The sequence below is a fragment of the Podarcis bocagei genome (genome assembly GCF_964188305.1).
Source record: "Podarcis bocagei genome assembly, chromosome: 8".
NCBI classification, from domain to species: domain Eukaryota; kingdom Metazoa; phylum Chordata; class Lepidosauria; order Squamata; family Lacertidae; genus Podarcis; species Podarcis bocagei.
In genome coordinates, this window is record NC_138133.1 from 14740929 (window position 1) to 14762515 (window position 21587).

At 42.2% G+C, this 21587-nt stretch overlaps 1 protein-coding gene across 1 annotated transcript in view; it reads right to left on the minus strand.

Moving 5' to 3' along the window:
• The window catches only part of MYO10 (myosin X), a 202402-nt gene that overhangs the window by 63606 nt on the left and 117209 nt on the right, over positions 1-21587 (minus strand). The window contains exons 6-19 of the mRNA XM_081206129.1: positions 19812-19936; positions 19207-19220; positions 19027-19111; positions 16553-16656; positions 15250-15379; positions 14708-14826; positions 11815-11961; positions 11082-11182; positions 10798-10864; positions 8874-8966; positions 8459-8527; positions 8151-8233; positions 5617-5725; positions 4884-4964 (exon numbers count right to left, since the gene is read on the minus strand). Coding sequence (XP_081062255.1) covers positions 4884-4964; positions 5617-5725; positions 8151-8233; positions 8459-8527; positions 8874-8966; positions 10798-10864; positions 11082-11182; positions 11815-11961; positions 14708-14826; positions 15250-15379; positions 16553-16656; positions 19027-19111; positions 19207-19220; positions 19812-19936 — 1327 coding nt within the window. The remainder of the gene's footprint in view (positions 1-4883; positions 4965-5616; positions 5726-8150; positions 8234-8458; positions 8528-8873; positions 8967-10797; positions 10865-11081; positions 11183-11814; positions 11962-14707; positions 14827-15249; positions 15380-16552; positions 16657-19026; positions 19112-19206; positions 19221-19811; positions 19937-21587) is intronic.

The following is a 21587-nucleotide window of genomic DNA, read 5'->3' on the forward strand; positions in this document are numbered from 1 at the left end:
TTGGCAATGAACATTGTCAGTCCATTTAAACCATTCATCAGTCACCAGCCTTTCAGACCATGGCAGGCATAATACAGAGCTGTGAGTCTACGGCAGGCCTTGCTTAGTCATTCTTTTGAGGAGAGGTGAGGAGGGTTCTTGTATTGTCTTCTTTTTCTGTCCCCGACTGACCTCCCACATCCTATAGAATCTTGTTCCTCATAAAAGCTCTGGCTTAACTCATGAGTCATCTTGAAAAGCACTCGATATGGCGGTTACACATGAGAAGGGGGAGCAGTGCCCTGTCTAGACAACTTCTCAAAGCTTCGACCCACCCAGCCCCCAACATTCCTTTAAACCCTGATGCACAACATTCTTCCCATTGTGAAAAGGAAATATAATGCCTTCGGCCAAATCCAGCGGGCCGAGAGAAACCATCGAGATCTCAAAAAGATACTTTATCCCTAGTCGAGCTGCAGCCATGTTTCCTTCCGACGATGTGAGCGGCTCATACGAACTGCTTATCCCCACCAGGAGTCCCTTCCAATTAAAACTTTGCACCTGTCATCAATTCTCTGCACAAGGGCAGCCTTTTCCGTGGCCAAGACTTTAAGCTAGCAGAGAGCAGGCAGACATCCGGAGAAACATGTGTCATTTCTGTCCTGTTGGCTGGTTCACAGCCTGATGCATATGTGTCGAGACACAAGAGTGCCATCTCTCATTTTGTGTAGAATGGTGAACTGTACAGTGGTACCTCAGGTTAAGAATTAATTCGTTCTGGAGGTCCATTCTTAACCTGAAACTGTTCTTAACCTGAGGTACCACTTTAGCTAATGGGGCCTCCCGCTGCCGCCGTGCGATTTCTGTTCTCATCCTGAAGCAAAGTTCTTAACCCAAGGTACTATTTCTGGGTTAGCGGAGTCTGTAAGCTGAAGCGTCTGTAACCTGAAGCGTCTGTAACCCAAGGTACCACTATATCTCTTGTTCCCAGGCCTTGCTCGCAGATCTGTTGCCACAAAGAAATGAATGGCATACCTGCCAACATTTCTCTGATGAAAATAGGGATGTCCCAATCCATAATAAAAATAAAGTTAAAGGATCCCTGGACAGTTGCAGCCAGTCTATGGGGTTGCAGCGCTCATCTCGCTTTCAGGCCAAGGGAGCCAGTGTTTGTCCACAGACAACTGTCCTGGTCATGTGGACAGCATGACTAAACCACTTCTGGTGCAATGGGAGACCGTGACGGAAACCAGAGCGCATGAAAACGCTGTTTACCTTTCCGCTGCAGCAGTACCTATTTATCTATTTGCACTGGTGTGCTTTTGAACTGCTAGGTTGGAAGGAGCTGGGACAGAGCAACGGGAGCTCACCGCGTTGTGGGAATTCGAACTGCTGACCTTCTGATCGGCAAGTCTAAGAGACTCAGTGGCGGTTCGAATCCCTGCTGTGGCAGGAAGGTAAACGGCATTTATGTGTAAATAGTACCGTAATTTATTTATGTCCCCATCTCCTAAAATTGTATTCTAAGCAGCTGAGAAAAGAGGTGTTACTCAGACCAGCCAATGCACTAAGGCTGGGTATAAACCAGTGCTGTGTTTCCCAAGAAAGCTATTTAATAAGAGGCTCAGCTGGAATAGACTTATTTCTTTAAAATGGTCTACCTGCAAGTCACTACTGCCAGTCTTGAAACATAATATGTGGAGTAATGTGCACACACACACACACACACACACACACACACACACACACAGCAATATGTATGGGTGTGTACTATGCATTGAAAGTACATTTAAGCGCCAAAGGTTTAATCTTAACGGCATAGAAATGTATGCTTTCAGTAATGCTTTCTTTTGTGAATATTCAATCCTTAAGTTGTTGTTGTGGTTTAAAATGTGCATGTAGATTATAGCATCATGCTTGTACTACAAGAGGCGTTTCTTGTTTGCAAAGTTGCCTTATGATAACTTTGCTTTAAACATATAGTCATGCAAGGAAATATTTTGGCAAGGAGTCAGATACTTGGGTTGGGCAGGGGGTGGGGGAAAAATCTGGAAAAATCCTGAACTGAGTAGTAAAAGCACAGCGCATATATATATATGTATGTGTGTGTGTGTGTGTGTGTGTGTGTGTGTGTGCATAGATAGATGATAGATAGATGATAGATAGATAGATGATAGATAGATAGATAGATAGATAGATATAAATATAGTCTCAGGGAAAGACAGAGAGCCCTAGAGGCATATCAGCCACATATCTTCTAAAAATCCTGTTCAAAGCCCCTTTCATGAGAGCAAGATACACACTTCCATCTTTCTGGTTGCCCTCCACCCACACAAGTTGCAATTCCTGCCAAAACTGGGCAACTAAGCTCTGCACACATGTGCCCAAAACACTATGCAACACGATTAACGGCTTGCACAAACTCAAGTCAAAAATAATTATCTACAGCATACAATTCCAAATCTGGCTCCCTATTCAGAACAAAACAAAACAAAAACCCAACAGTCCAGCTTTCTTATTGTAATTACTGGGAATTTTTCAGAAGCTCACCAGATGTTTCTTAGCAAATACTGAATCAACCAAATGTTAAATCTGGTGTTTTAACAAAAATAAAAACTGGATGTTGAAAATGTTGTTTGTAAGAATAAAAGAAAATTATTATAAATTAGTTTAGAGATGGTATTTAACATCAATCAACAATTAGTTTAGAGATGGTATTTAACATTTAATCAAATAAACAAGGAATATTCGGTGTTATGTTGGAGGGAATGCCAGGAAACAGGGAATTATGTTCACATGTGGTGGGCGTGTAAATATGTACAATTTTTTGGCATAGGGTGATATGTTAAGGAGATAACGTAACAGAAATCACTGGGTTAAAGCTGACTGAAAGTCCACAGGTAGCATTATTATCAATTTACAATGGGGTGGAAGGTTCGCAGGCTATGAAGGACTTGCTCACAAATTTATTGACAGCTGCACGAATTATTATAGCCAGGAAGTGGAAGGGGCAAAAAGAATATAAAATAAAAGAATGGTATAAAGAGGTGTGGGATATAGCTGTTAATGATAAATTAACACGTGGCATTAAGGTAAGACAGGGAATATGCAGGAGAAATGATTTTGAGGAGATATGGAGGGTGTTTGTAAAATTTGTATTGTTAAAACGGAAAGGAGTCAAACCATCGCAAGAAGTGTTGAAATTCTGGGAGGTTGGATAGCTACAATGGAATGGTCTTGTGGGTGGGGTGCACATTTTTATTCTTATTTATTTATTTATGATTATTACGTTGTCAAAATAAAAGAAGAAGAAGAAGGAAGGAAGGAAGGAAGGAAGGAAGGAAGGAAGGAAGGAAGGAAGGAAGGAAGAGTTTCTTTCTAAAAGTACCGGAATCTAAGCCAGAGATTGAGTTCCAAGAAGCTATTGGGTTCCTTGGAAGCTTATCACGAGTTCCTCATTGAGAAGGTCAGGAATGGCCAAAGATTCCTCTTTTCTCACAGAGCTACAGAGAAGTGGGTGGGTGCCAGGATGCATCCTTGATTAATCTGAGATGGCAGCAAGACACTCAGGACATCTGGCCAAGGCCTCATATGAACAGATTATGAGAATATTCCCCACAGTTCCTCTACATAGAGCTGTGATTTCTTAGGAGGCCTCAATATGGAAAGAGCCACCTGGAAATTTGAAAACCACTGGTTTAAACTCTTAAGCAAAATGTGGGCATTGTTTAAAACAGGGGTCAGCAAACTTTTTCAACAGGGGGCCGGTCCTCTGTCCCTCAGACCTTGTGGGGAGCCGGACTATATTTTTTTGGGGGGGATGAATGAATTCCTATGCCCCACAAATAACCCAGAGATCCATTTTAAATAAAAGGACACATTCTACTATGTAAAAACACACTGATTCCTGGATCGTCCATATGCCAGATTGAGAAGGCGATTGGGCTGGATCCGCCTTAGTTTGTCTACCCATGGTTTAAAATTTAGCAAGTAGCTATCAATAACCTACAAATTAAACTAATACCTGCTTTAACAACCACAATTATTTGTTTCATTTACAGTCGTACCTTGGAAGTCAAACGAAATCTATTCCGGAAGTCCGTTCGACTTCCAAAACGTTCGTAAACCAAGGCATGGCTTCCGATTGGCTGCAGGAAGCTTCTGCAGCCAATTAGAAGCCGCGGAACCCGTGCCAGACATTCAGATTCCAAAGAACATTTGCAAACCGGAACACTCACTTCCTGGTTTGCGGCGTTCGGCAGCCAAAACTTTCGACTCACAAGGCGTTCAGTTTCTGAGGTACGACTGTAGTTATTTCATAAAACTTCTCTACCACTTGATCGTTATGAAAAAACAACCTCAAACTATTTACAAAGATAACAAAACAATAAGCTATTAGTAAAACAAACATGAAAACAACTCCTTCAGTCCTTTGAAACATAAAATCAACAATAAACTAAGAAGAGATTGAAACATACATCTACACTGCTTTCCACCTTACCTGGGCATAAGCAGGATTGAACTAATTGAGGCTTACTTCTGATTGTACATGATTGCAGCCTGAGGGGTGTCTCAGAAGACCAAAAAATTGCTAGCAAAGGTTTCTGCTAACCCTTAGTACAAGCTGCTGCTTTGCCAACTGTTTCATCTATCAGTTAGAGGATTTCAGAAAAGCAATATAATCTTTACAGCACACACAACAAGCGTAAGGTAAACCAACAATTAAGGACTGAAGACATGATGCCGAAAGTTGGCCAGCTTTAAAACTATGTAGAATCTCAGAGATTAGAAGCAGAATTTTGCTGTTCTATAGGTAGTGGTGATCATGAAAAAACAAGGTTAAGCCATCGTTCCATGGTCACCTGGAAGAAAGGCAAATGCAATCTTAAAAGCTTAAACCTTACCTTCTCCATGTTTGGCTTGATACAGCGGACAAAGAAAGGGTTGGAGGTGCTTAGCGTTGCCATTAAGGAATGCAGCGAATCCTAAAAAAAAAACACAAAAAAAAATAGGGGAGGAAGGATCAAATTGTACCTTGTACTTATCTTGGCAAACCACTTGCAAGCAGAAGCCGTAGCAGCACCTAGTGGCAAGGACTGCAAATTACACCAGAGCAGGCTTTCCCAAAGGATAAACAGAGAATCGTAGAAATGGGAGAGTTGCAAGGGACACCAAGGGTCATCTAGTCCAACCCCCTGTAATGTAGGAATCACAGCTAAGGCATCTGAGACAAATGGCCACCAAACCTCTGCTCATAACTTCCAAAGCCCTCAAGAAGGATGCAAGGGCAGCGGCTGCCACCTGTGATCCCCAGCAGCAATAATAATAATAATAATAATAATAATAATAATAATAATAATAATAATAATTATTATTATTATTATTATTTTATACCCCAGCCACTCCGGGCGGCTCTCAACAGAATATTAAAAACACATTAAACATCAAAAACTTCCCTAAATAGGGCTGCCTACCATTCAGAGGCATGCATCTAATAATCAAAATTACAACTTTTTGAAATGTGGTGTCTGATCAGCTAAAAGGACCAGAGTAGATTGAGCGGGTAAGAGAATTCAGCCCTACCGATCACACACAAAGGGCAACGCTGGGAAGAGCTCGATGGATGAAGGAGCTCACCTTAAATTGCAGGCTGACGGTGGGCTTCCGATGTTTGGTTCCAGATTTTAAAGTATCTTGGCCGCTGCGGCTGGAAACATGTTCAAAGAGGTCGTAGATGAAATCGAGGCTGAAACAGAAGCAGGAGAGGAGAAACCATGTTTCACAGAATAAAATAAACACGTGAAATGCTACTGCAAAATTGGTTCAATGTTAATTTAGAAGAGCAAAATATGGGGCAAAAATGTGATCTTAACGAGTTTTTCCAGGTTGTGGGAAGATGCTGAATGTGTTTATAACAAAACCTCAGCCGAATAGCCATAAAAGCTTTACATATGCAGCTCTGCTAAGTATTGAACAACTTCCCCTCTGCATGCCTCTACATTATATTAACACCCTTTAAGGAAAAATCTCATGGTGCTTCTATGTGTCCAGAGTTATGTCTGCCTCCTTTATTTCACAAATTTAGCAACAGGCATTGCCTGATTTCTTTGTTGGGCTCCTTTGACTTTCCCATGAAAGCTGCTGCATTTAGTACAAGAACGAGGATTAAAACATGTATATTAAGGAGATAAGAAAACTACCGGAGTAACCTATTAAAAAACCAACATCAACACTTAGCAATCAATCTACTTACAATGGATAATGGCTGCAAAATTTTGGAAGTAATCAAATTTACCAACAAAAGATGAATGGCTTCAAAGTGCTTGGCAGACCTTAATGATAATAAAAATTATGCACTTCAAAAGATTCTGGGAAAATGAGACAATCGACACTTATAGATAACTGGAGACCTTTCGCAACATATGTAACAAAATACTGAATATTGTCTGACATCATTAAATTGCAATTGCACTCCGTGCTGAAGGTAACTGTGTATTTCATTTCATTTTGCTGTTTATTTTATGAATACAATACTGTACAATAAAAAAAATTTAATAGGCCAATGTTCATTGGTGACTTCACATTTACAGCCCCCTGCCCACGTACCCCCCACTGCAACCCCCCTTAAGTTAGATTTGCCAATTGCCTCCTTAGGTGCCTGCCGTATTTTTCGCTCTATAAGACGCACCAGACCACAAGGCACACCTAGTTTTTGGAGGAGGAAAACAAGAAGAAAAATATTCTGAATCTCAGAAGCCAGAACAGCAAGAGGGATCGCTGCGCAGTGAAAGCAGCAATCCCTCTTGCTGTTCTGGCTTCTGGGATAGCCGCGCAGCCTGCATTCGTTCCATAAGACGCACACACATTTCCCCTTACTTTTTAGGAGGCAAAAAGTGAGTCTTATAGAGCAAAAAATACGGTACTTAGTAGCAAGTGTTGCACAGAGTAGTTTTTATGCGCTTTGTATTTTCCTCAACATGCAACTATATGTGTATAAAAATGTTATAGGTCTATATTCTCATACATACAGGTACACACATATCTCTGAAGATTTCTCTAAATGGCGTTTCATAAGCAGGACAAACAATGTCAGTTCCCCCCTCCAACTACTCTATGGTGTGGTTGTTTTTTCTACTGAAAATTCTCTCTCCGGTTAAGAGTTGCCGTTGGAATACAAAACATTCAGATTCTACATTAAGTGAAGCGTTCTGAAAAATGTAAAACATGTGAAATTCACATGCGCTTCAACAACAATAATAAAAAATCTCAAATTGTTATATGTCCGTAATTTGTTTTGGCTGCGAATGCAGCAAATTACAACCGGAGCTCTCAAAAAATTGTCACTCCATAAATTAAGAAAAATCAATTTGAACCTTCTCCAAATGGAATGAAGACAAAAAATTATTTGGCTGGTGTCTCACAGACTTGACGAAAACAATGCAGAATGTGGGCTCACACAATCCCTTTAAAGGAGGATTAAGGTATGCAAAATTCAGGGGAGGCAGAATAAACATGCCCCTTGACCTTCGACACAACCAATCAAATCCAGATTGGTGGATATGCCATTCATAGAGCTTTATCCTCTTTCCACAGTGCAGGGCGAAGAAGAAGAAGAAGAAGAAGAAGAAGAAGAAGAAGAAGAAGAAGAAGAAGAGGAGGAGGAGGAGGAGGAGGAGGAGGAGGACGACGACGACTTTGGACCTCATATCCCACCTTTCACTCCCCTTCAGGAGTCTCAAAGCGGCTAACATTCTCCTTTCCCTTCCTCCCCCACAACAAACACTCTGTGAGGTGAGTGGGGCTGAGAGACTTCAGAGAAGTGTGACTGGCCCAAGGTCACCCAGCAGCTGCATGTGGTGGAGCGGGGACGCAAACCCGGTTCCCCAGATTACGAGTCCACCGCTCTTAACCACTACACCACGCTGGCACCCTACAAAACAAATCAAAGCGCGCACACACACAGCCAAGACTTCATGCAATAGCAGACTCACAACTTGGTGCGGCTTCTTAGCAAATGCAAGTACAAGAAAAATGAAGAGTGCAGGAGAGTGTCTGTTTAGAACTGCAAACCAGAGGTATATTGTGGCCCCAAGCTCCACTGCCCTCAGAGGCCACTGTTTCCAGCATGTTAACAAGGATCAAGACCCCCAGATTGAAAATACTTGACGTACCTGCTTTCCCGCAAGAGGTTCAGGAGATTGTCCCTGAAAGTGTCCCTGTTTTTCTCCAGGATTCCTCTGACATCATACTGAACCTATTTGAAAAGAGGCAGAACAGGCTCAGCTATTAAAAAAAAAGAAGGAGGAAAAAGAAGCCCCTCTTATTAACAGCTTCGCACAGAGGGACCATTGTAAACAGCAGAGAAGAAACTGAATGCTTCAGTTAATTTGCAAGTGGCTGCAGGGCAAAACTGAACTGCCTCTGAAACGCTCTGCTCTTTGGAAGAATTTCAACGCACATTAAGGAAAAAGGAAATTACCTCTCCGGCATAATGTTTCACTCCAAAGTTGTGAACAGCAACCCTCGGTTTCACATAAAAAGGATTGCTCTGTTTACAAAAGGGGAACAAAAAAGAAAGATAAACTCTTAGGTTGAGGAACTGAAATATCGAAGGAGGTCTGAATAAGCTTGCTTATCAGAACTCACTGGGAGACCGGCTTTAGAAAAGGCCTGCTATGTCTGTTTGGGTACTTAAGATTTACAGACACTGTGTGCAAAACCTCCATGCATTATCTCGCACAATGTGGATCAGCACAATGCAAGTCCCATAATTTTAACCAGAAACACCTTTGCATAGTCAATAAACACTCTGAACAGGAGAAATTCCAACTACGTCTTTGAAGGTCTGCAGCACACCACATATCTATAAGACAAATAAGAAATACATTACTTACCGCATGTTGGATGTGTAACTTTGCCAACAAGGTGCTGTCCGTAGCTTGGGGGAAATGGCTTTCTTCATTGATAAGTGCTAACAAACCAAGTTTCTGGGTAATTAAGACACAAGACAAAATAATATTAGGCGGATCACAGTTTATACTTCTGTTTTCTTTTTTGTACAGTGGTACCTCTGGTTGCGAACGGGATCCGTTCCGGAGGCCTGTTCGCAACATGAAAAGCCCGCAACCTGAAGCGCCGTATCTGCGCAGGTGCGCAGCGTGATTTGGCGCTTGTGCGCAAAGTGCGATTTAGAGCTTCTGCGCATGCGTGAGTGGTAAAACCTGGAAGTAACCCTTTCCGGTACATCCGGGTCGCTGCAGGACACAACCTGAAAAAATGTATCATGAAGCAAACGTAACATGAAGTCCGACTGTAATTTTTTAAAAAAACCTCTTTCAAATGGTGCAACACAGTGGTGCTGGGCTTTTAGCTGCATAAATGGATTTGAATGGAATATTCTTCCAGGTGCCTGAAATGAAGGGTTGCCATCAAAAACAGCAGCCTCATATCTCTTTTGTATAGCATCTAGTGCAGAGGTGACTAACCTGTGGCTAGCATTTGAAATGTTGCATTTTGTACTTGGATATCGGCCACTTGCAACCCGGTGAATATGCCCAGGAGCCAGGATGGCACCTGAAATCTCCATCACCTGGAGGTGCATGCCTGGGAATCCTTGGATCTAGACTGCTTTCACACACTAGCAACCCATCTTGTAGAATTCTACCTGTTACATTTTTTCTGCACAATCATAATGACAAATATGACTTTCGAGCCGACTGGCCCCCAAATGACAACTAGGCATTCTGTTTTGCCGACTATAACCCTGGTTTAAGCAGCCATTTGTGGCCCTCAATATGTTGCTGAACTACCACTCCCATTAACCCTGGCAATTTGCTTAATAATAATAATAATAATTTATTATGTATACCCCACCCATCTGGCTGGGTTTCCCCAGCCACTCTGGGTGGCTTCCAGCAGAATATTAAAATACAATAGTCTATTAAACATTAAAAGCTTCCCTAAAGAGGGCTGCTTTCAGATGTCTTCTAAAATTCTGGTAGCTGTTTTTCTCCTTGGTGGGAGGGCGTTCCACAGGGTGGGTGCCACTACTGAGAAGGCCCTCTGCCTGGTTCCCAACGTGAAACTTATAAATTTAAAAGGACTGGGGGCTGGGATAGAAGAGGCGAGAACAAGCACCTTGAAGTCATCTATAGTTATTGGCAAGAGCTGAAGAATGTGAACAAGGTAAGAATCCTTAAATCAGATTGCAAATGGTGCCTTACTACTCTTCTGTATGTGACTCCATGCTATAGCCCAGTTGGGAAGAGGGTGGCAAAGCAGTAAGAGAGAAATGCTTGCTTCTATTCAATGCTGTGGCCATGCAAAGTATGTTGAAGTTCAAAATGAACAGTTATCGCATTACCAAATCAACATTTTGGTGAACAGTTTCATCTTTGTAAACCCCAAACCATGAAAAATGTTTATAGAAAGGAACACAGCTTCCCCCATTATTATAATTATATATTCCTCAAACTTGCAGACTTCCTTTCACAAAAAACAAACCAACTATTGAGGCAGTGAATACCGTATTTTTCCATGTACAAGCCGTCTCCCCCCCCCCTTTTTAAGTAAAAAATTGGAGGTAGTCTTATACACGGGTTTATGCAGTAAATCTTGGGTGATTTGGCTGGGGAGGTAATGCGAGGCTGTGCCAAAGCACGGGGGTTTGAGCAGTTTCCCCAAAAAGCTGAACAACTTTCCTAAAGTAGGGGTTGTCTTATATGTGAGGTCGTGTTATACACAGAAAAATACGGTACCTAAATTTGTATAAACTCAATTCAAGATACTGCATATCACAGATTATTAAAAAATGTTTACCTTTTCAATAAGATCCAAGCACTCCCCATTATCTGTCCAATTGATGTCTTCCCATGGGAGTCCTTCTCTAAGAGAGACCAAGAGGCACATTTTATTACAATGATCAGACACAAAGATTTTTGGTCCACTTATTAGGAAAGGTGAATGGCAATCAGCTTGTTTTAAAATAATAGTGAAATGAACTGCATGATGGCCTGCAATACCTCTATGGAGCTGAGCATCAAAAAAAAAATAAAAAAATGTAAAGGGCAAAGGGGTGGAGAAAAGCCTTTTGCAGTTCTTACCTGCTATATTCCAACTGCTCTAATGAAAAAATGTGCTTGTTGAAATACTCCTGAAGCTTTTCGTTTGCATAGTTAATATTGAACTGCTCAAAACGATTGACCTGGAAAGGAACAAAAGATGTTCAGGTAATAAAAACAACACATACAGGCCTAACTTTATTTCTATGCCACTTTTCTACAGTTAAAATCATGCTCAAGAACATGGAAAAAATACGTAACTACAATATAACGGAAGTCACCGTAAACAATAAATGAAACATTCTAAAATACACAACCAAACCGAACAATTTCCACATGAATCACAACAAGATCTAGAAGGAAGATACAAAAAAAACCAACAGCAACAACCCCCTATAACAACCCCCCCAAACAACGCCCTCAGCAACAGGCAATTCTAGTTACCGTGTTTTTCGCTCTATAAGACACACCAAACCACAAGACGCACCTAGTTTTTGGAGGAGGAAAATAAGAAAAAAAATATTCTGAATCACAGAAGCCAGAACAGCAAGAGGGATCGCTGCGCAGTGAAAGCAGCAATCCCTCTTGCTGTTCTGGCTTCTGGGATAGCTGCGCAGCCTGCATTCGCTCCATAAGACGCACACACATTTCCCCTTACTTTTTAGGAGGGAAAAAGTGAGTCTTACAGAGCAAAAAATACGGTATGTTATGGAGGAATGAGCCAAAGGGTGAACACCAAAAAAGGATAAGCCAAGTGGAAACCTTTGGAACATACCTCAAAATTTTCAAATCCAAAGATGTCCAAAATTCCAATGGACTTGAAGTCGTCTTTGCCTTTTATTCTGCTGTTGATTTTTTTAATAACCCAGGCAAAGCACTGGGAATAAAGTGCCATAGCTGCTGAATCTCTGTTCTCTATTGCCTGGAAAGAGGTAAGGCAGAGCAGGTCAATTATCACACACAGATTTTTGACGAAAAGTCCTTTACGCAATATTACTCAAAGCACGGGGCAAACAGAAATAACAAGCGTACTCTGATCTTTACACAGAGTTACTCGTGCTCCACTGCTTTCCTCTAAAACCGTGTTTCCCAACGTGGGGCACACGCCCCACAGGGGGGCAATTTGATTTTTAAGGGGGGCAAATCGAGAATGAGTTATTAACAGTGAATGGCCTTTTAGGCTTCCTCCACATGAATCAGAGTTCACTTTTGGAATAATAAGAATTATATGTCACCGGGGGGGGGGGGCAATCAGGATTTTAGAGATGCTTAGATGGGGCAGGGCCCAAAAAAAGGTTGAGCGCCACTGCTTTAAACAGACACATCAGCCCTCCCAGTGCTGCAATTTGTTGTTTGCGTCCTATCTTCATTTTGTAAAGGTAAAGGGTAAAGGGACCCCTGACCATTAGGTCCAGTCGCGGCCCACTTTGGGGTTGCGGCGCTCAACTCGCATTATTGGCTGAGGGAGCCGGTGTACAGCTTCCGGGTCATGTGGCTAGCATGACTAATCCACTTCTGGCGAACCAGAGCAGCGCACGGAAACGCTGTTTACCTTCCCGCCGGAGCGGTACCTATTTATCTACTTGCACTTTGACGTGTTTTTGAACTGCTAGGTTGGCAGGAGCAGGGACCGAGCAACGGGAGCTCACCCCGTCGCGGGGATTCGAACTGCTGACCTTCCGACCGGCAAGTCCTAGGCTCTGTGGTTTAACCCACAGCGCCACCTGCGTACCATTTTGTAGCCATGGCTAATAGGACTCTGACATATCTTCTTCTCTCTAACTCCACATCAAGATGAAGGGGTGTGTCCAACATGGCTGTTCTGCTCACGCCACCCACTTCCACTTTTGCAATGGAACCTTCCCCTCTTCTCCCCTTTTTCAGCCGATGTGCACCCTCAAACTCTGCTGTAGGGGTGCTTGCAGAGAGGAGACCGCACAAGTGGAACTCTGATCGCTGAGCACGGGTATGACCCTCAGATACGGATATACATAGCTGCAATGTTCTACCACTCCTTCATGGATCACTGCCTTGTTGTGGCGAAGGGGCTCGAATAACTCAGAGAAGCTATGAGCTATGCCCTGCAGGGCCACCCAAGACGGACAGGTCATAGTGGAGAGTTTTGACTAAACGTGATCTACCTGGAACAGGAACCGGCAAGCCACTCCAGTATCCCTGCCAAGAAAATTCCACGGGCAAAAACTCCACGGGCAAATGTTCTACCGGTAATCAAAAAGTGAAAATGCAAAGCAAAGGAAGTGGCCTGTTATTAAAGGGTTAAACGGGAAGCCATCTAAAGGAGTACCCTCCTCTCATTAACATTGTCCTGTATAAGACAAAACCAGCATTTCCCCAAGAGGGCATGTGCATCTCCACAGTTTCTGTCACTAGTTCATCTCAAACCCTGAACAGAGATTCAGCTCAGGCTTTGACATTCTAGCCGTTGAGACTGTATCTCAAGGTTTATTTTGGTCTGTTTTACTCAAACTGGAGTGTACCACCCGTCAATTTGACGAGTAACATCGAGGAGATAGCAGTGGTGCTCTCTTTAGAGTTTCATGAGCAGGTCCTACATCAGGCATAGGCAAACTCGGCCCTCCAGATGCTTTGGGACTACAACACCCATCATCCCTAGCTAACAGGACCAGTGGTCAGGGATGATGGGAATTGTAGTCTCAAAACATCTGGAGGGCTGAGTTTGCCTATGCCTGTCCTAAATCTTTAACATGTCCTTTGGTCATGTCAATATATCAATATATTGTCGCAAACCAGTTTGAAGTCCCTATCGTGATATTGGTTTCATAGTTTTTGACTTGGCAATATAACGTGAATCATGGTGTTCGTGTGTGTGCTATGCAAAAATTACAATGTGGGGGAAACCATGAAGCCAGTCAATGCCTCTACATAGCTCCATCCTTATTGCAGACTTATGGTATATTGCAATATTTAAGTGGTGATATCTTCTTCTTCTTTGGCGATCCCTCGTAGCCGAGTAAGATTGTCTTCCATGAACACAGTCTTAACAGTGAATCCATAAGTGACTGTGGAGGCCAATTCTGGATCCACACATCGTGCAACAGTGGGGTCATAGGTTTCTAGGCAGGAGTTGATCACAGTAAGGGTTTGCCAAATGTGCCTTCCTCTTAGCGTGTTTCTCCCTTTTGTCCTGAGCTTGAGCGTCTTCAAAGCCCATGACACCTTTGGTAAACACTGTTCTCCAATTGGAGTGCTCGCAGGCCAGTGTTTTCCAGTTGTTGGTGTTTATACTACATTTTTTTTAGATTTGTCTTGAGAGAGTCTTTAAACCCCTTTTGTTGACCACCAGCATTATGCTTTCCATTTTTAAGTTCAGACCAGAGTAGTTGCTTTGGAAGGTGATAATCAGGCATCCGAACAACATGACCAGTCCAACAAAGTTGATGTTGAAGAATCACGATATATCACGATGCTGAAAGCCAGGTATCATCCAGTCGTACTGTTCGCCTCCATACAGTTCCATCCTTATTTCAGACGCTGTGATATATCGCTATATTGTGGTGTTTAGCTGGTTATATAGCGCAATGTTGAAAACCAGATCTCACGAAGCCTTGGTATGACCAGACAGCCAAAGCCAGATATTGTAAAAACAGGAGACGCATGTAAAATACCCCAGAGTAACGTCACTGTACCTGTTGTACACTGAGAGGTGTCAGAATTTCTTCTCCCCTGAGTATCATTGATCTCTGTGTCAATGCTTCTGTCAGCTGCGTTGAGTCCAGCCCAAGTAACTCTGCCGATCTACCCAGAGCTAGCAACAGACAGAGATGATGAATGAAAGTTTTAAAACTAATAGAATTATGCACGGACAAGCACAGCAACATCTCATGGGTTGGCAAGGAAAACCTAAGGCTCCCTGTAGGGCAAAGACAAAGCGATGGCCTAATAAGCAATTCATAATTCACAGATGTCTATTTCCCTTCAACTGACTGCACATATTAACTCACATCGTTTTTCCTTTCTAGGAAGAATGATCCAAATTTATTTTCAGAGCCGATCAATACCAATTATGAAAATTGGACTGGGGCCTTGACAAGGAGGTGATTTGCTGGCTTTAAATTGATTTTTTTAAAAAAGTCGCCTGAGGCAGTTCGATTTTTGAACAAAAAGGCAGGGTATAAATATTCCTAATAAATAACGCTTATACCAAAGGAAGCAGCCATCTTTTTTTCACCTGTTTTGAAGGACACCTGTGCTCCACCCGCAGTAATAAATTCAATGTTGCCTAGGTGCAAAACACCAGCAAGCAGCCTGAGAACATCTCGCACCTCTTCTGTGGTAAACTGCATCACTTCCATTGCAGTCTAGGGGAGGGAAAACATGAGACCTTGAGATGGTTAACACAACACATTTCCCCACCTCTCCATGTTGAATTCAGCCAAGGCCCTACATGAGTGGAACAACTTCAATCCAGGCAACAGAATTTCCCCTGCTGCTCCTCCCGAAATCTGTTCTGGTTATGCCAATCCCCAGAGCAGTTGTATGGTGGGGATCACAGGGGGAGGAGAGGGAGAGGAAGTTCAGTTGTACGAGTTAAAGTCAGTCTATTCATGCTATGACTTCATTGGATACCACCCACAGCCAGGAGCTATTATTGCAATGGCAATTGTTGAGGATTAGTCTCAGGAGAGTGAAATTGGCGGACACCCTGGTTCCTCCACTTCATATAACCCATGCACAGGAAATCAAGAGGCATAAAAAAAGGTTAAGTCCAGTCAAAGGCGACTATGGGGTTGTGGCACTCATCTCGCTTTCCAGGCTGAGGGAGCTGGCGTTTGTCCACAGACAGCTTTCCAGGTCATGTGGCCAGCATGACTAAATCACTTCTGGCCAACGGGACACCGTGACGGAAACCAGAGTGCACGGAAATGCTGTTTACCTTCCCGCTGCAACGCTACCTTTTTTAAATTGCTAGGTTGGCAGGAGCTGGGACAGAGCAACGGGAGCTCACAGTTTTGTGGGGAATCGAACCGCCGACCTTCTGATCGGCAAGCCCTAGAGGCTCAGTGATTTAGACCACAGCGCCATTAAACAGTGGGCATGACTCCAACAACCTGTAGCTTTGTCCCAGATGTTGCCACTGAAATATGGTTGGGAAGATTTAGATCACGGTTTCCCAAACATGGGTCTCCATCTGTTTTGGGGTTACAACTCCCATCACCCCTAGCTAGAAAGACCAGTGGTCAGGAATGATAGGAATTGTAGTCCAAAAACAGATGGAGAAACAAATTTGGGAAACAGTGATTTTTAAAACCCTCTATCCTCTGGAGTGGTGCAGTTCATGGAGGTTACGCTGCGCTTTTCTGATGATGGTACACAGTATACACAAGGCCTCAAAATTGCCACAAGGGCTGTGAGGTATCTTTACAGAACCTTGTCATTGTTAGCAGACAATCTCAACTTCAAAGTGACTGCCACTTCAAAAGAATTTGTGACGTTACTGGCCAATCCGTAAAGAAGGGGCATGTCCAACTCACAATGACTTCTTTGAAGGATTCCTTGTCATTGATTGTCTTGTCTGCTACACATCCAGACTGGTTCAGGTAGTGATAGTTCTCTGGTACAGATAGGTAAAATGCATCTGGAAACAGGAAAAATAGTTAATTCAAACTGTTGTGTTTAAATTAAGGAATAGTTGCTTAAAGCACACAAGAAAAGAAACGCCAAATAATACAGTGGACCCTCTGGATAAGAATGTAATTTATTCCGAGGGCCCGTACGCAGCCCAAAAATTTTGTAAGCAGAGGCACCACTTCTGTGCACACGCGCGGCAAAACTTGGAAGAATACACTTCTGGGTTTGCTGCATTTGCAACCCGAAAGTTACATTACCCGAAGGTAATGTAACCCGAGGGTCCACTGTACTGTCTATCTCCATTACGTGCAATGTTTCTCCATGACAGGTTAACACAGGCTACCTCAACCTCGGCCCTCCAGATGTTTTTGATCCCTAGCTAGCAGGACCAGTGGTCAGGGATGATGGGAATTGTAGTCTCAAAACATCTGGAGGGCCGAGGTTGAGGAAGTCTGGGTTAACATAAAAAGGTAATTTTAGGTGGCAACAGCAGCTACCCAAAAGTGATGCTTGCGTACATGAGAAATGCATACCAAATGCATTCCTCGAGAATAAAATTTCACAATGCTCTGTGCGAAATTCTCCGGCTTAGTCTCGGGAAATTTCCAGCGGCAGAGTGTATCACAAAACAACCCCTCTGTGTGCCATTCCTGCGTTGATTTGACACACGGGTAGACTGCTGTGTGTGTGTGCACTTTGAGAATAGAGACTGGAGGCAGATACAGATACTAATACAGAAGGAGAATGCAAAAGGTGATACTATGTCTGGGATGAAGGGGATTGCAGAATGTTTCTTGCAACTGCAATGCTGTAAACTGCCCTGAGATCCTTTGATGAAGGGCGATTTATAAATTTAATAAATAAAATAAATAATGCATACCAGGATGGTGGCTAAGCCAAAGTTGGTACCTTTCTTATTTTCTTTCTTTGGAATTTTTTTTTTTTTTTTTTTGGTTTTTCAAATTAAAATTTTACAGAGATACAGTGGTACCTCGGTTGTTGAGCATAAACCATTCCGGAAGACCATTCGACTTCCGAAACGGTCGACAACCAAGGCACAATGGGCGGCCGGCAAATTCCATTGAGAAAATGAAGAAACATGCCTTGTTTGATTTCTGAGGCGTGTTCAAAAACGGAAGCAATCACTTCCGGGTTTTTGGTGTTCGGGTTCCAAATCGTTCAGCTTCCGAGACGCTCAAAAACCCGAGGTTCCACTGTATATTAAATATAAATCATAAAAACAAGATTCCAAGATTCATCTTCCAAAACAAGATGAATCTCCTGGACTTCCATCCTCCCCTTTGTGGGTCCTGATATTAATCATTTCCTGCACAGTTTATGATACAATGGTCTTTAAGATAAGTTATAAATTTCCCCCATTCCTTATCTTCCTGATTTCTGACTCTTCTGGTCAATTTCGCCATTTCAGCATAGTCCATTAACTTCATCTGCTATTCTTCTCTGGTAGGAACTTCTTCAAAGTTAGTACCTTTTCAATGTGGTACTAAGTTAACCAATACAAACCCAACAGGTCTTACTCAGATTAGACAATTAGGTTCAGACTATACAACCTAGTTCTTAGAGCAGACTGTGCCCAAATTGGCTTGTGCACATATAAGTATAGACTTGGGGAGGAAGTGGGATTTGGAGAGACTTTTGGTATGATGGGACGTATCACTATTACCACCTTTGTTAGGCAATTGTTCTCTATATATATAACATAACGCAACATAGCACTCTTTAATTATTTTCTTAGGTCATACATTTAAAAAATACTAGGATCATGCCAACAAAGGTCCGTATTGCCAACAAAAGTCCATATAGTTAAAGCTATGGTTTTCCCAGTAGCGATGTATGGAAGTGAAAGCTGGACCATAAAGAAGGCTGATTGCCGAAGAATTGATGCTTTTGAATTATGGTGCTGGAGGAGACTCTTGAGAGTCCCATGGACTGCAAGAAGATCAAACACATCCATTCTTAAGGAAATCAGCCCTGAGTGCTCACTGGAAGGACAGATCCTGAAGCTGAGGATCCAATACTTTGGCCACCTCATGAGAAGAGAAGACTCCCTGGAAAAGACCCTGATGTTGGGAAAGATGGAGGGCACAAGGAGAAGTGGATGACAGAGGACGAGATGGTTGGATAGTGTTCTCGAAGCTACCAACGTGAGTTTGACTAAACTGCGGGAGGCAGTGGAAGACAGGAGTGCCTGGTGTGCTCTGGTCCATGGGGTCACAAAGAGTCGGACACGACTAAACGACTAAACAACAACATCAACAACAACAGGATCAAGAAATGCTGGTGGTGGGAATCTTAGGAAAAATCTCTGTCCAAGGGGCACTGTAAACCACTATTCAAGCAGAAGACTCCCTCTCACCTTTCTTTTCTCCCTCAATCCCCGCCAGCAGGGCATAGAATATGTGATAATTTCTCTCTCCTGGATTTTGCCTTACTACTCGATTCTACAAGAGAAAACATATTTAGAGATCTGTTTGGCAGGTAGGTGAGATTCTCAGCGCAATCCTTTACATTGAAAGAAATCAAAATGCCGACTTACCTTCTCTAATAAATCTTCAGCAGGCAGCAGATCGAAAAGTCAAGGAACAGAATGTTTCATTTGACCGTGTGAGGAGGTTGGGGTGAACTAAAGGCTATATATTCATTTCCTAGCAGACTTGCACGAGCAACGTTTGCATCCATCGTTTTTATTTTATTTTAATGTAAACGTAAGACTGTCATTGGGTGAGTATTTTAATTGGCATCTGTTTATTTGCCACAAAATTCAGTGGCCCAGTTCACACATCATGGTAAAGAATAGTTAATGGTTTACCCTGACCATGGAAATCACTCTAGAGCAAGCAATTCCTGTCTTAGTGTTACATATCAACCAGAGAACTAAGGTTTGTTTCACTCACACAAACCATGGTCAGTAACAGACTTTAGAAACAAAATTCTTTCACTGCGGAATGTTAGGATGATCTAGGATAAAAAATACATAGGTTTGGTACTAAGCATATGAACTGGTTTTTATAGATTTTTGCATTGTAACTTAAGAACTTGGAATGTGTATTGAAAGAGGGGCAACATCTTTGCTTGTTGTATAAAAATGCACAGAGTTGTCATACTGTAAATATTAGGGCAATCACAGAGTACAAAGGATACAATCTACAATTTTTCCTCCCTGAATGTTGCCTTTCTGACAGAAATTCAACTGAATGAATTTCCCAAAGCGACTTGAGTTGTTGTTGTAAACAGTCTTTGCGTTGCCAAAAGCTTCCATAATTGGGCTGTGGAAAAAATAAAGATAGATAACAAATGCACTAGCTGTTTGAGGAAGAATAAACATTGTTTACTAGAACTTTCGATTTTAAAAAAGTATATCCAGTGTAAAGTACTGCCAGCTAACTCCTTAATTTTTAATTTTTGTCTCCTAGACAATGCACTTTCATTCCACAGATAGGGGATTGCATATCTGAATGTTCCCACCAAGGGAAAAAAATCCCTCCACACAGAAAACAAAGAGGCTGACTAGAACCTTTTTTCTTTGACATCTAATCTGCTTGCTTTGTTTAATGTGTGAGCAGATTTATATATGGGGGAGCATTTAATCAAGCTATCTCGGAGCTGCAAATGGAATATTCCAGAAACAGTTTAAGCCTGTGCAGCTAGACTTAAGGGTAAAACCATGGGCAAAACCAAAAAAACTAAGTGTGCCGAGATACCCTGTATTAATCTGAGGCAATCTCCAATCTGTGCTTCTGTAACTCTTGATAATTCTATACCCTCAGGTTTTATTTCCACATCCTCAGTATATTTTCCATTGTTCAATCCTTGCTCCCTAGTGCAGATCAACTGGTGAGTGTTCAGTTGCCCGTTCTGTTGTCCTTAACTGCCTTTCCTTAGTCTTCTCTTAATCGTTACATTTTAAAAATTATTATTATTAATAATATTTTGACAAATAAATAAGAATAAAAATGTGCATCCCACCCACAAGACCATTCCACTGCAACTATCCAACCTCCCAAATTTTCAACACCTCTTGCGACGGTTTGACCCCTTTCTATTTTAACACTACAAATTCAACAAACAGCCTCCATATCTCCCCAAAATTATTTCTTCTGCGTATTCCCCGCCTTACCTTAATGGCACATGTTAATTTATCATCAGTAGCTATATCCCACACCTCTTTATACTATTCTTCCATTTTCTATTCTGCTTGCCCCTTCCACTTCCTGGCTATAATAATTTGTGCAGCTGTCAATAAATTTGTGAGCAAGTAGTCTTCACTTTTCGCCTTCCTTCTCTCCACTTTTGTCCATCTGTCCTTCCCCCATCCCTCTTTTCAAATGTACCCCAAGCTCTTTTCAAATACGTCCTCAAGTTCACCAGCTCCTGGCCTGGCCTGCTACCAAAAGTCTACCATCATTACATTACATTCCCAATTCCTGTCATTCGTTGACCCACCCCATCCTAAATTTCAACATCCAGTAAGGACACCATATAAACAATAACACTTCAGTTAGAATAAAAAAATTCCTTCTAGTAGCACCTTAAAGACCAACTAAGTTAGTTCTTGGTATGAGCTTTCGTGTGCATGCACACTTCTTCAGATATGTATCTGAAGAAGTGTGCATGCACACGAAAGCTCATACCAAGAACTAACTTAGTTTGTCTTTAAGGTGCTACTAGAAGGAATTTTTTTATTTTGACTATGACAGACCAACACGGCTACCTATCTGTAACTTCAGTTAGACATATTTTAATGAGTCTGATGCAGTAAAACAAACATATCCCCCCCCCAATTACACTTAAAAACCTGACTTTGTCCCCCTGCCCCTGCTAAGCTGTAGCATTGCTGCCCCACAGGTAGAAAAGGCTACAGAGCTGTAATTACTCTAAACCAGTTATTATGAAATAGTCCAAGGATGCTGTAAAGAG